Raw genomic sequence first — 13,312 nt, forward strand, 5'->3', positions numbered from 1 at the left:
CTGCTCTATAGCATTATGTACAGTTGTTTAACCTTGATTTAATTAAACTAATGAGTACGGTGTGCTGTTGAGGGATTCTGACTCTATACTAAAATTTCACAGAAGGTTGTTCATGCTTGTTCTTGCGGTGAGCTGCCTCTCTTCCCCACCCTTGCAGCAGACTGTTCTGTGTGAAATGAAGAGTTCAAATTGCCCGTTTGTGATACTTTTGATAATATGCAGGGCAAATGATGCACAGACTGGTTTTTATCTACTGCTGATGAAGCAATAATCTGAAGCAAAACAGGAGGCAGTTGCCCTCAAAATTAATAATGCTTTGTTTTTGGGTATACTTCTGCAGGATAATCCACATAGATTGACTCTGTCAATGAGTCCAGAGGAAGACTACCATGATAAACAAGCAAAAATGGAAGCAGAAAAGCTGGAAAAAAAGGTCAATGCTCTTTCTGAAGAAGAAAAAACCCAAATCTTTGAAAAAGGTTAACATGCTTTTTCATATTTTTATTTGGGTTACTGCTTAAAAACACAGCTGGTGTTCTATAGAATATCTTAAATTCTCTGGCACTCTCCAGCATTTGCTCTGAAAGGAATGATTTTTTTTGTTGGAAGTTTGTGTGTATGTGTTATGGGGCTATGCAGTATGGTCTTTACACTACTATGTATGATTGGTATATTCCATTAGTTTTAACACTCAAAAATAGAAAGATCAGTGTCTCCAGTAGGGCAGAAGAAAGGAAATTGTTTTAACATATCGATCTGCTTATTCTTTCCCATGTTAACTTGCAGTAAGTACCAAATGAATTCCACCATTTACCTTGAAGCTGTTTATTTTTGAGGTCTGCTCCATGCTCCTATAAAACTTAGAATTTGTAATTTTATTTCTAATCTTTTCTGCTTAAAAAGCCAACTATAAAAATAATGTTGTGTTTAACTTATTCTGGGCAATAACTTGGAAACCGTGGGCAGTCATCTAACTTTGTGAAAACAGTGATCTAGTTGCAGAAATCCTCCAAAAAAAGTGGTGTAAACTTTTGAAGCTTTGGTACTAGATGGGGATAGGGGAGCAGAAAATCAGATGAGGCTTGCTACTTACAGAGGTAAATTGGAGAGTGCTTAGAGATGACCACCTGGAATTTGAAAGGCTGAAATGTAAAATTAAACACAATAATTTAGTTGCATCAGTGTACTGACAGAGCACTTGGGTAAGAACTGGGGAGAATGGCTTAGAAATAAGCTTCTTACCTCTAAGGTCTGGGTTGCCTGTGTTGGTGTTAGCAGAGCTGTGTGACAGGACAGGCTGTCAGATGTCACTTCTTCAGGGCTTAAATTGCATGTTACTGTAAACAGATTGTGAAGGGGGAATTGGAAAGAGAGTTTACAAAGATAGTGTTCTGTTTGCTGTTGCAACGTGATAATCTACAGAATTTGTTTCAGTACAATAATTGAAAGAATTGTTGATAGAAAATCCTAAACTCAGACTCTTGTGTTTTTCTGATCTGTATCACCTCGGTAGGTTTTGACAGCACTTTCACTAAAAACTGAAAATGACAAACTGGTATTCTGCTCTCCTTACTAGGTTTGGAATTAATTGCTCTTCAAAGCAAACCTCAGGATACGTCTTGTCTCCCAGCTCTAAAAGTGTCTGACATTGAGCCCAAAATCCCATTCACTGTGCTGGAGACAACACTCACAGGTTGGTGTAACCACTGTTCAGATTGTTACCTAGCTGCTTGCCCAGCTGTTGCTCTTTTTTGCTCTTTGCAAAGCATATGTACTCACTGTTTGTTGTCCATAGTTACGGTCCTTTTCCTCTAGTCCGCCACCTCTGCAGTAGACTTTGCAGTGGATTTGCAGATGCTTCTTGCCATCGCCTCTGAGGGGCAATGTGGGGCTCTTCTCAGCTCCAGCCAGCCACCCACCCTTCCCAGGGGTCTGGCAGTAGCACTCCTGATGCAAGTTCCCTGCCCTGCTTACTCCCCCCCTGCCCTGCAGTCAGAGGAGTCTCCAGGTAGTGTGCTCCACTGCTCTTGAGCAATCTCCCTGTTTTCCAGAGACTTAGCCATGGTGCTGCACTACTGGCAGCTTGTACAGCAAGCCTTCCTTACAGCTTTCCCTCCCTACCCATTTTCTACAGAATATGACATACAGGAGCCATGGGGGGAAGAAAAAAAATAATACTGTCATTCTTTTTAACTTCAGTGCAAGTTTCTCCCTGTTTTGCCGGTGGCTGCCCCATGGATTGATAGGAAACAATAAATTGTAGATCTCAATTTTGTTACAGTTCTGCCAAAATCTTGCAGGTAATACTGCTCTGTAGTATATTTCTAACATACACTTCCCTGCAAAAATTGCCAGCAAATGTCAAGTACTGTATAATTTTGATGCTAAAATGACCTGGTTTTGTGAAGATTCTAATGTGTATATTCTAATGCCCTAGCTTAACAGAGAATGTACAGTGCAGGAACCTGTTTTCCTCAACTTTTGAGGTCGTGAATGCAAAAAATATGGGAGAAAAACTTCTTGACTTGTTCAGAAACAAATTACCATTCCTTTATTTGAATGTTACCTCTAAAATGTGGCCTCTGTCAACGGAATTCTCTCTTCACGTTGTCCGGGTACCCCTTACCTTACCATGGACAGAAACAATAAAACCCCTTCAGTCCAGCATTCAGTGCAATGTGCAAAGTTTAAACAAGAAGTGGCTCTGAAGTGCCAACAGAAAATAACTCTTAATGGGAAGATCTTGTAAGAAATTGTTTTGCTTTTATGTGTTTATAGTAGGAAGCTGTTAGTTGTTCTTTGCTTTTGTTTTTTTTTTTCCCTAGCTGATGAAATTCCTGTCCAGTACTGTGCTCAGCCAACCAATGGGGTGGTTTATTTCAGAGCCGTTTCCAGCTTGAACACACTTCCTGAGGAGCTCAAACCATATGTGCCGCTCTTCTGCAACGTCATTACAAAGTGAGAGGTTTACTTTCTTAGAAGCTGAAGCAGCAGGCTGTAATACACCTTACTGAAATAATACTGCTTTTAATAATTTCAGCATCTGTCCTTATTATAGAAGGGAAATGCTGATATGTTGGTGTCCTGCAGAAACAGTGGTTTTCCCTCTTCCCCACGGACTTGCCAACACCTTTCCCCTTGTCCTTCAGTCTCTGCATTGCTTTGTTCCCCATCATCAACACAAGCACTCTATGAACAGATTGGAAAATTCATATAAATGAAAAATAGCCTAGCAGAAATTAAAGTTTTCACTTGGATAGATTTTTGGTCTAATTTCACTATGTGGTCACAGAAACACTGACCCCACCATAGGGGAAAGAGTGGCACAGAGCAGAACAAGTGACCTGGGCTGGGAGGAATCTATTGTTTTTATTGGCAGTAACAACTTAAGTGATGTTCCACGTGGATGCTGGTAGCAAGCCTGTGCATAAAGCTCACTTTTTAATACACCATTTTGAATTAACAGGAAGCTTTAATTGAAAAGCTTGGTGTGACACTTTTATAAGGTGTGAAGTATTGTGTTTGCTTGGTAATGCCCCAAACTGTTTAGTTGCTAAATTAGTATTGCCCTAAACAGTCTACTTTGCAAATGCCATATGGATCCTGGTTTTGGCATACAGTGAAAATGGGAAATAAATCTCTTTTGTTTTTTGCAGGCTGGGATGTGGAGCCCTTGATTACAGGGAACAAGCCCAGAAAATAGAACTGAAAACAGGTGGGATGTCTGTCAGCCCTCATATCATTCCAGATGATTCACACCTGGATGTGTATGAACAGGTAAATTAATCATAAATTTCAAGATGTTACTCTTGCAATAAGAGCTGTGTAGTTAAGGGTCAGTCAGGGCTTCCAGGTAGAGGGTCAGCTAGTGTGCATTGAAAACTTTGTGTATAAAAGGACTCGTGCCTTTTTGTGCAAGATATAAATTTGACAATTACAATAACTTAGTATTTTTTCTTAATGGGAGTGCATGATGTGGTTATCCATTTTAAGGCAGTGCTTCACTAGCATCTGTCACCATATTTTTGAGTGCTGCAAAAAATTTTGGAAGCAGAGGGTAGAGGACAGAATGGTATCATGTTATAGATAAAGATTGCTGTTAATGTGTGTATGTCACTGTTACTGTGGTTCAGAAACATGGAATGTTTGCAAGATTGTTAAATGTTAGTATTGGGCATAACAGTCCTAGCAATATTTCTTAAGATTTTTTCAGACTTGCTGGTGTCTGTTGCTGTGGCCGGCTCCCCATGGATCCTGGATTTGAATTAGGGGGACTCCTTTGCAGAAAGGTGCATCCCCAGAACAGTTTTATCTGTACTTTATGTGAAAAATAAGAAATTCTGTTTCTGAACTGCTACTTACTATTGAGAAGGAGGAATCAACAGGCTTGCTTTGTGTGAAGAACAGTTACGTTTCATGTCTGCTCTGATTTTAGTAGCATAGCCTGCATTAAAGTGGTTTTGTGATGTGTAGCATTAGGTTGGCATCATTGCATCACTTTCATAAAAAGTTATTGTGCATTTCTCAGGCCATTGCTTTGGTTGTCTCGTGTGAAGGGGTTTTTTTTTGTGTTTTGTTTTTATTTTTTCCTTCAGGGTGTGCTCTTTTCATCTCTATGCTTGGATAGAAATCTGCCAGACATGATGCATTTATGGAGTGAAATATTTAACAAGTACAGTACATTGGGTTTTGTTCATTTGTGGTTTTGCATGTGTTTTGGGTTTCTCTTTTTCCCTCTTCCCCCAACCATTCCCTTCTTAGAGATCCTACTTTGGGGTTTCTTTTTATAACTGTATCTTTAGTAGCTCTCAGTTTTTAAACCTAAGTAGTCCATCATTTGCATGACTATATAGTGGATTAAATGGAGAACCAACAGTTTAAAAGCTCTTTGTTGAACTTGATATGGTGAATGATTCAGTATTATAAATTCCGTTGGTGTGCTTTTGCATGAGACCTAGAGACCTGCTTCTACTCTTTTTCAGCCCCCGATTTGAGGAGGAAGAACATTTCAGAGTGCTGGTTAAGAAGACTGCGCAGGAGCTGTCAAATGGGATTCCGGATTGTGGGCATTTATATGCCTCTATTAGAGCCAGCAAAAACCTTACGCCTTCTGGAGAACTGCAAGAAATGTTCAGTGGGATGGATCAGGTGAAAAGTTAACGGCATCCTTCAGCGTGGCCAAAATCCTCAACTTTGGAATTACAGTGCTCGTTTTTGCTAATTCTTTCTATTGGCTTAATTAATCTGTAGTCTTTCTGCCTTCTCTTCCCACACAGGTGAAGTTGATGAAGAGAATAGCAGAAATGTCTGATATTAAACCAATACTACGCAAATTACCACGCATTAAGAAGTATTTATTAAATAGTGACAACATCAGGTGAGTTCCAGCTAAAAAGAAAAGAAAAGGGGCATTTTCGTTAAAGAGAGGCCATGGCCTGTGACTGTGCATTTCTCGGTGCACTTCATGGAATACTGGGGTTTTATGAAATGGGAGATCTGTAAAAAAACTACAAAGATATTATTAGTTTAAATTCTCCTTGCTTACAAAGTGGTAGCTATGGCTTATTTTGTTCAATTTTAACAGGTATGAGAAACTTACAGCGAATTTAATATGTAGCTGTTGTACCAGAAGTGTGTTAATCACCGGTGGGATTTTACAGATATACTCAAAGTTCTGCCTTTTTTTTTTTCCTTGAAGGCGCCCATGAGATAAATACTGTTGTATTGTAACAGTAGAATACAGTTTGTTTTGGATGTTTTTCTCCTAAAAGGAAAATAGTGACATTCTGAAATCTGCTTTATGCACATATTAGAAAAAGTAAGAGGGCACTTTAAGGTGTTTAGTGTCAGACACATTAGTTCCAAAACCAGATCCATTTGAAGTGACATAAGTTGCAAAGTTTTGTTTTGCAAAGCATGAAATGATGAATGAAATTATGGAAATATCTACTGTTCAAAACCATGGTAAGTCTGCCTGTAAAGAGAGAACACACAGTGCATTAGTTTCTTCGTGAGACATTTATAGTTTGTGAAACTGATGTAGTCCTGTGACAGCTACTGCTAAAGTTTAGAGCCAAAAGAAAAGCGATTGGACCTTGACTTTTTTGGAGAGGGCACATCAAATGCTGGATTATGAGTATTTTGCTTTTTTTCTGTGATAACAATTGTCATTTAAGTGCAGATCTAACATTCTGATGATATAATAGAAAATGTTTAGGAAGACAAAGTGGTGCAAATTATAAAGGACTGTCCAAAACCACAAAAACATGTAAAAACTTGGTATGTACTTTTAACAGGTGTTCAGTGAATGCAGCACCTCAACAGATACCAGAAGCATCTAAAGAAGTAGAGAAATTTATAAAGGGCATAGCTAGAAGTAAAAAAGAGAGAAAACCTGTTCGTCCCCATGTGATTGAGGTAAGAAATTACTTCATTTGTGACTGGGGCATCAAATACAGTTGACTTGATCTTGTGTAAAGACCACTGTACAATTAGAAGATCATCTGAACTCAGGTACTATGTCCATACAGAGAAGTCTGAAGAAATTTGCAAGAGTCAGCTCTGTAACAAGCTGCTACGTGTTTTGCCACAGAAGCTGTTCTTTACCGCAATAAAATAGATAATAGTAATCCTGTAGATCAGCTAGTCAAGCCTTGCCATGAGGTTACCGCTTTTGTGTGGGATGTGGAAAAAGAAATTCTTCCTTTCTCTGTTGCATAAAACTGTAATTTCTTTTTTAGCTGAGCTTTACTTGAAAAGTTGGCTAAAGGAAATAGGGCATGACGTGCAGTTCCTCAGTTGCATAGAAGTTTGTTTTGTTATCTGGCTGTTCAGGACATTTGGCACAAAATGTGCTTGATTCAATAGAGTTGACAAAGGATTTCCTCTGCCAATACACAGCTCTGTCTTAATTTCTGACGAGACTGGAATAAACTCCCAGTTCCTTACCCATGAGGAAAATGATAGTCTGAAACTTCTGGGGCCTCATTTAATCTGTCTTAGTGTCTTTCACTGCCAAATTACTCTTGAAAGGAAATTTATTTGGCATTTGCTTAGAAATTCAAATATAAAGAAGTAATTGAGTAGCTTGCTTATGTTTGTGAAGACACAGTCTGATGATAGTTTCAACGAGGTTTGAGTGGTAGGGGTAGTATTCTTGGTCTAAATTGTTAAATCATCTTTTAATATGAGGGCTGGGTCTCTTGTAGAAATCTTCAGAAGTCAAACCTGTGGGAAGTGAAATGCTTACTGGTTTGCAGATCACAAGGAAACTAGTCAACGTAAGTACAGTATTGGTTGGCAATATTGGTATTACAGGGCTGTTACTGATACTAATGGTCCATCTTAAGCTGTTACAGATTCTTTTAGTATTTAGAAGAACACCACTGAAACATAATGTGCCCTTCAGTTCCACCCTCTGACTGGATTGTTTCCTTAAACTAGCCGTCAAACTTCTCAATCCCTCTGTGTCATCCTTTTTGTTATCTTCTCTTTGGTTCTGGTGTGAAGATCATTTAGCTAACACCATGTCTGTGCATGCAGGCAAATACTCGCTTGTGCTGTCTCTTGTAAGTGATGCTTATTTTATTTTTAACCTGGTTTCTTTCAAAACCAGGCTCCTGTGGTGTCACTTCCTCTTCTCCCTAAATGATTCTGAATGTGAGTGACACCTGACAGAAGAGCATCAGTGACAATTAAGTAAAAATGAGAATCTGTATTTAGCTACAGGAGAGAAAACAGCTTAGCATACCCTGAGCTCTCCTCTGAGAAGGTGGCAGGGAGAGCTCAGCCCGCGGTTTTGCTTGCTGACCAGTGATGTATATGCTGCTGTGCTTGGCCCAACCAGCCAGGGTTGTGTGAGGGGCTGGAGAACAGCTCTCTGAAGTTAAGAAAGCCTTGAGAGTATTGAAACGCGGTCATAAAAGCTACTGGAGGTGTGTAAGGCTCTGCTCATGCTTAAGCAAGCGCACAAGCAGGTGTATGTGTGAAAGAGGTGAAGAAGTGAGTGCTACAGAGGCCTGGAGACATGAAGAGGACTGGAAGTTTTGAAGTGGGGTTGTAAGGAGGACTTGAGTTTATTGCAGGGGATGTTTGAGTGGAAATTCATACAGCTGCTACTGTTCAAAAATAGTTTGCATTTTTTTGTGGGTTTCAGTTTCTGAATTTGTTTTCAATATTTAAAATTGAGTAGATGGATTGAAATATAATGTGGTGACCATGTACTTATGTGGACATAGAAGTGGAGAGTAATGAACACTTGCTTCAATCAAAGTAAAGACATGGCAGAGGAAGCATGCCACTCAAAACTCTTTGGTAATAATACAAGATCTGCACAACTGAGAAGCTGGTGTGCAAGGATGGGTAGCTGATGGACAGTGTCCATGCACTTTAGTTTCCCAAGGTAATCCTGTGTACTGGATTGCCAATATGGGCACAAGCGAAATGTCACTGATTGCAGTGTAGGTTAAGTGGCAGCTTTAGTATTTGTGTGTCTGTATGTTTGGCAGAATTTCACAGTTCTCAAAAAAGCCAGAGTTCTCATATGGGTGAATTGTCTAATCTCTGCTAACTGACAATAATGCATTTTTCTCCTAGGATCCTACTTTCAAACCATGCCAGATGAAGACCCACTTTGTACTTCCGTTCCCAGTGAACTATATTGGGGAATGCATTCGAACAGTTCCCTACACAGCTGCAGACTATGCAAGGTGGGAAAGCAGAACCAGCAGGGAGCTTCAGCATATGTTGCACAGCACAAAACAAAATGGAAGGTGCTAGGCTGACCACAGAAAATGGAGTATCGATAGAAAACGCTTTGCAGTGCATTTGTCACAAAATCTTTATGGAGCTTCCTTTATATTGCTAGGTCCAGAAATGCCCTGTTTTAGTAAATGCTGAGATGAAGTGATGAGGGGCTGCTATCCCCTAACTTCTGAATAAACAGCCCTGCCAACTTGGATGTGTCGGAGTTGACAATCCTATTGCGTGCAACAAAGTTTAGGAGGCTGCTCTTGTATTTCATTAAAATGAAATAAATGGAAATAGTCAAAGAATGTTCCAAGGCAATGCTGCTCTTAAAATAATGTCACATTATTCAGCTATTATTAAATATTGAGTATTGTTATCATTACTGGTGTAGATTACAAGCAATGCGTTGCAAATAGGGATCTTTGTGAACTTCAGAGGAAGTTGAGAATATTACTGTTGTCCAATTCATTTAACATCTTTGCTGTTGATATTTCTCTTGTTACAGCCTTCGAATTCTTGCACGGTTGATGACAGCTAAATTCCTACATAGAGAAATCAGAGAGAAAGGAGGGGCTTACGGTGGAGGTGCTAAACTTGGTCACAATGGCATATTCACTTTCTACTCCTACAGGTAACAGTAGGTTCATTCTTTCCTGTACATGTCTAAGGGGACCACCAACTGCACTTGCATGTGTCTTATTTTTGACTTAGTTGTAGTTGTCTTTCAAGATTAAGTAAAATGAAAAGAATGAAATAACAAGAAAGTGATTCAGTGCTGATGAAGTTAAGATTAATTGCTTAAGGTATATGATAAACCCCTCCTTGCTTTCTCTGGTTTCTGTCCTTGGGAAAGCCTAACTTATCTCTGCTGGTAGCAACCACCATTGTGTCTCTGTACCTAGATGTTAAATGTCTCGGTACCAGGTTTATGTAAAACTGGCTTTCACTTGTTTCTTCCTGGGTTGAGGAGGCCCTAAAGAAGAGAATTCAAGACTATTCTAAATTTGAGACCAGGAAGTAGAACGATGTTGTTCCTTATGTTCCCAAGTTTGAAAATACACAGCTTCCTTTGGTGACTGGCTGGAATAATCAGAGATTCAGCAGAAATCTTTGCTGGTGATGAGCTAGAACTGCTTTCTCCTTCTTTTCTTTTCCATTTTTTTGGTTGGTTTTTTTTTTTGTTTTGTTTTTTGGGGTGTGTTTTTTTTGGTTTTTTTGTTTGTTTGTTTCCCAGTCCAGAACAGTTACCTTGCGTTGGTGTTTTACCTTGCATTGATCTTACCAAAGCACTTGCGAACTGGAGGTATTAAAGACTAGTTGTAATCCCCACTAAAAATGTCGTGTGGCTAGAGTCCTGGCTTAAATCATTTTTCTAGACCAAAGGCAGCTTAGCACAGTACTTGGTCAGGATTCCTAGCTAAAATTTGAGCAGCCTTGCCTTGCTATGAAGCTTCAACATGGTAGGACTTGTCCTGGTTAGTATTTCAGTAGTTGTTAACCTGTTGTACCTGTTTTACAGAGAGCAAAAACAGGTGTAGCAGGAAAAGCAACTCAGAGAAGATACGGCATATCATAAATATTACTGGTGTTGATATTAATGGCAGTTATGCTTACTAAGCTGGTGCAGCAAATTGATAGGGCATTGTAAACAGTGCTGGTTTAGCATCTTTTTTAATACCAGTTTTCTGCATGCTGTCTTAGAACTACTTTTAGGCAACTGAACTTGCTGCACTTGTGTATCTAAAATTCAAAAAAATGCCTGGTTTATAACACTTCTTTCTTCGGGGGAAAAAAAAAAAAAAAGCCCAACCCCAAAACTTCTTTTTGTACGTTAAAAGGAAGTTTATCATTTGGTTTAATCCCCATGTATGTATGCTTGTGTGATGCATAGTAAACTATGAATGAAATGAGAACAAAGCAATTAGGCTTTCATTTTCTAAGACTTGAAGTAATTAATTTTATTTTTTTTTTCTTCTAAGAGACCCGAATTCATTAGCCACCTTAAAAACATTTGAAAAAGCAATCAAATGGGCCAAATCTGGAGAATTCACACAACAAGATATCGACGAAGCTAAGCTAGCAGTATTTGCTGCTGTAGATGCACCAATAGCTCCTTCAGATAAAGGTATACTCTCAGCAGCCTCACAGTGCTGCCAATATTATTTTTTTTTATTTAAGTTTACAGGGAAGAAAATAGTTTGCTAAACTGTATCGTATGATAAAATTTCTACTTGGCAGATGTAAGACAATTGCAGTTTCAACAAAGCAGTCAATTCCTGTTGCTCCCTTTCCGAAATGCCACACGCATTCAGTCTCTCTACTGAAGTTTTCATATTCATACTGCTCCTTGATGTCAGGTGAATACGGCCAGGAGATGGAGGCAGATTAAAGAAACAACTTTAGGCTTGGAAAGGGCATTAAATGCAAGCAAATAAAAAGAAATATTGGTCTTCTGATTCAAAAAAACCTGAAGGATTATTTTCCTGACGCAAGTATGCATACTGACTATGAATGTCTCTAACCTTTTGTGCATACTTTTTTGAAGAAGTTAAAGCATAAAAGTCTGCTACGGTGGAGCATGTTATCTTCTCTACATATCTGCATACTTGTGATGGCTTGGTAGTATCTTCACATCTTTTCAAGTTGCTTACTTGTTGCTTTGCTTTCCTTGCTTTTCCCTCCCTCCCCCATTCTCAGCTTAATTTCAGTCCAAACCTTGCTGAGTTAGAATATGTTCCTTTCCTATACAAAAGGAATGATAAGGTTAAAATTAGCGTTATTTTAATATGTATGTGTATTAACGCTAACTTATTAAACAAGAAAACTTCATGAAGCTGACTTCCAGCTGATGGAACTTGGTTTTGGTCTGGGCAATTAAAAAAAAAAGTAATCAATTTTAGGTGCATACAAGTGAAATACATGCATATTGACCATTGGTATTTGTGAGAGCAGTGACTTACATTCTTTGATATTTGAACACGCGTCTTAACAGAGCTATGGCAAATTTAGTGGAACACTGAATAGAAGAACATTGTTCAACAGGCCTAGAGGCTGTTGCAGAAATACCTGTCCCTTCATACTACTGTTATTTTGATCATTGGCCCTGGATAAGAACAACCTTATCTAACTTGGAAGTCAGCCCTGCTTTGGGCAGGAGGTTGGACTAGTCAACAGATGTCCTCCCAAGCCACGTTTTTTTCCATATGATTATTTGCATGACAAAAAGCTTTTCTGTGATTATTTTGGAGCTCTCTGGTTGTTTACGGACTTATAATATTACTATTAAAATACTGTAGGCAAGTATTCCAACAAAAGCATTAAAGCATTTGTATGCAGATTTCTATGTGTAGTACAAAAAGGTGATCAAACCTTTGCATTGCACATATATTACAACTGATTGCAAATTTTAGGAGTTTGTTGTTATAAACCACAATAAAAATAGAAGCCTTATGAAATGCAGTTTGGCTAAAATGTTGTTAGAAAGTGCTGAGACTCTTCAGAATTAATCATTTTTAGGTTTTCTGGACCACCATTACATTTAGGTTTTTGACAAACTAAATCACTTGCCAGAATAGAATATGAATCTTTTTTTTTTCCTAAATAGGAAACTCTTACTACCTCAGAAAATTAATTTCCCAGTTCTAACCTTTAATGTTTGATTTACAGTTAGATATTGTCTCAGAACAACAAATGGCCTTAATGGTAGTCTCTGTTCTTCTCCTCCAGCACATGTACCCATCTTAGTTTGCACTCGTTCATGTGCTTAGTTGTAGCTGAGATTCCAGTGCACCACCAGTGCAGTGCATGGTTTTGTTTTGTTTTGGTTTTTTCCTAGGAATGGATCATTTCTTATATGGGATTTCAGATGAAATGAAGCAGGCGCACAGAGAACAACTTTTTGCTGTCAACAGTGATAACTTGGTTGATGTATCAAACAAGTAAGTCTGTGCTCAATTTAGGAAAATATTTACTTGAAAAATAGAACAAAAACCTCATTTGAAGAAGAAAACAGTTTGTGACAGTTGCCATAATAAAGTTCTTGGATATTTTCCCTTGGCCTTTTGCACTACTTTCACTATTTGCTTTTGTAACCTAGAAAGAGAGATGTTAATTATGTCCTGCTTATTGCATTTTAGCAGATGTAACTCTCTCCTACATTTTGAATTTGTGGGTGGTGATTGTTTTACTTTGGAAGGGTCCAGAAACTGTCTGGAGAGAGAGTACACTCAGACATCCAGCTCCTGGCTATATGAGCTGGTTCTTCTAGACTTGTAACATTTTGTGCTTCTTTAGACTTCTGAATTCACTTTTAGGCTTAAGAATTCCACTACTGAAGAATACAAGGTTAAGGAGATAGATAGGCTAGTTAGGGCTACGTCTTAGGAGACTGTTGTGTTGTGATGACTGGGGGAAAAAACAGTAAGTCCAAAAGATGCTGTAAATGCAAACGAGTTATGTATCAAAGAGCACTTTTTCCTGAGATGGGAGTATTTTTAACTTGTATAGCAGAGTTACAGATAACAGAATGCAGCAGCTTCTCATTTCTTTCTGTTTTTTTCTTGCA

General features: G+C 38.6%; 1 protein-coding gene across 2 annotated transcripts in view; it reads left to right on the forward strand.

Moving 5' to 3' along the window:
• The window catches only part of PITRM1 (pitrilysin metallopeptidase 1), a 30,119-nt gene that overhangs the window by 16,400 nt on the left and 407 nt on the right, over window positions 1–13,312 (forward strand). For both annotated transcript variants that reach the window (XM_069778148.1, XM_069778149.1), the window contains exons 14-26: window positions 341–479; window positions 1,577–1,693; window positions 2,826–2,958; window positions 3,657–3,777; window positions 4,596–4,672; window positions 4,983–5,148; window positions 5,277–5,377; window positions 6,297–6,417; window positions 7,209–7,280; window positions 8,596–8,708; window positions 9,254–9,379; window positions 10,728–10,873; window positions 12,584–12,686. In XM_069778148.1, the coding sequence (XP_069634249.1) occupies window positions 341–479; window positions 1,577–1,693; window positions 2,826–2,958; window positions 3,657–3,777; window positions 4,596–4,672; window positions 4,983–5,148; window positions 5,277–5,377; window positions 6,297–6,417; window positions 7,209–7,280; window positions 8,596–8,708; window positions 9,254–9,379; window positions 10,728–10,873; window positions 12,584–12,686 (1,535 nt within the window). The remainder of the gene's footprint in view (window positions 1–340; window positions 480–1,576; window positions 1,694–2,825; window positions 2,959–3,656; window positions 3,778–4,595; window positions 4,673–4,982; window positions 5,149–5,276; window positions 5,378–6,296; window positions 6,418–7,208; window positions 7,281–8,595; window positions 8,709–9,253; window positions 9,380–10,727; window positions 10,874–12,583; window positions 12,687–13,312) is intronic.

This window comes from Haliaeetus albicilla, chromosome 2 (assembly GCF_947461875.1).
Source record: "Haliaeetus albicilla chromosome 2, bHalAlb1.1, whole genome shotgun sequence".
In the NCBI taxonomy this organism is placed as follows: Eukaryota; Metazoa; Chordata; class Aves; order Accipitriformes; family Accipitridae; genus Haliaeetus; species Haliaeetus albicilla.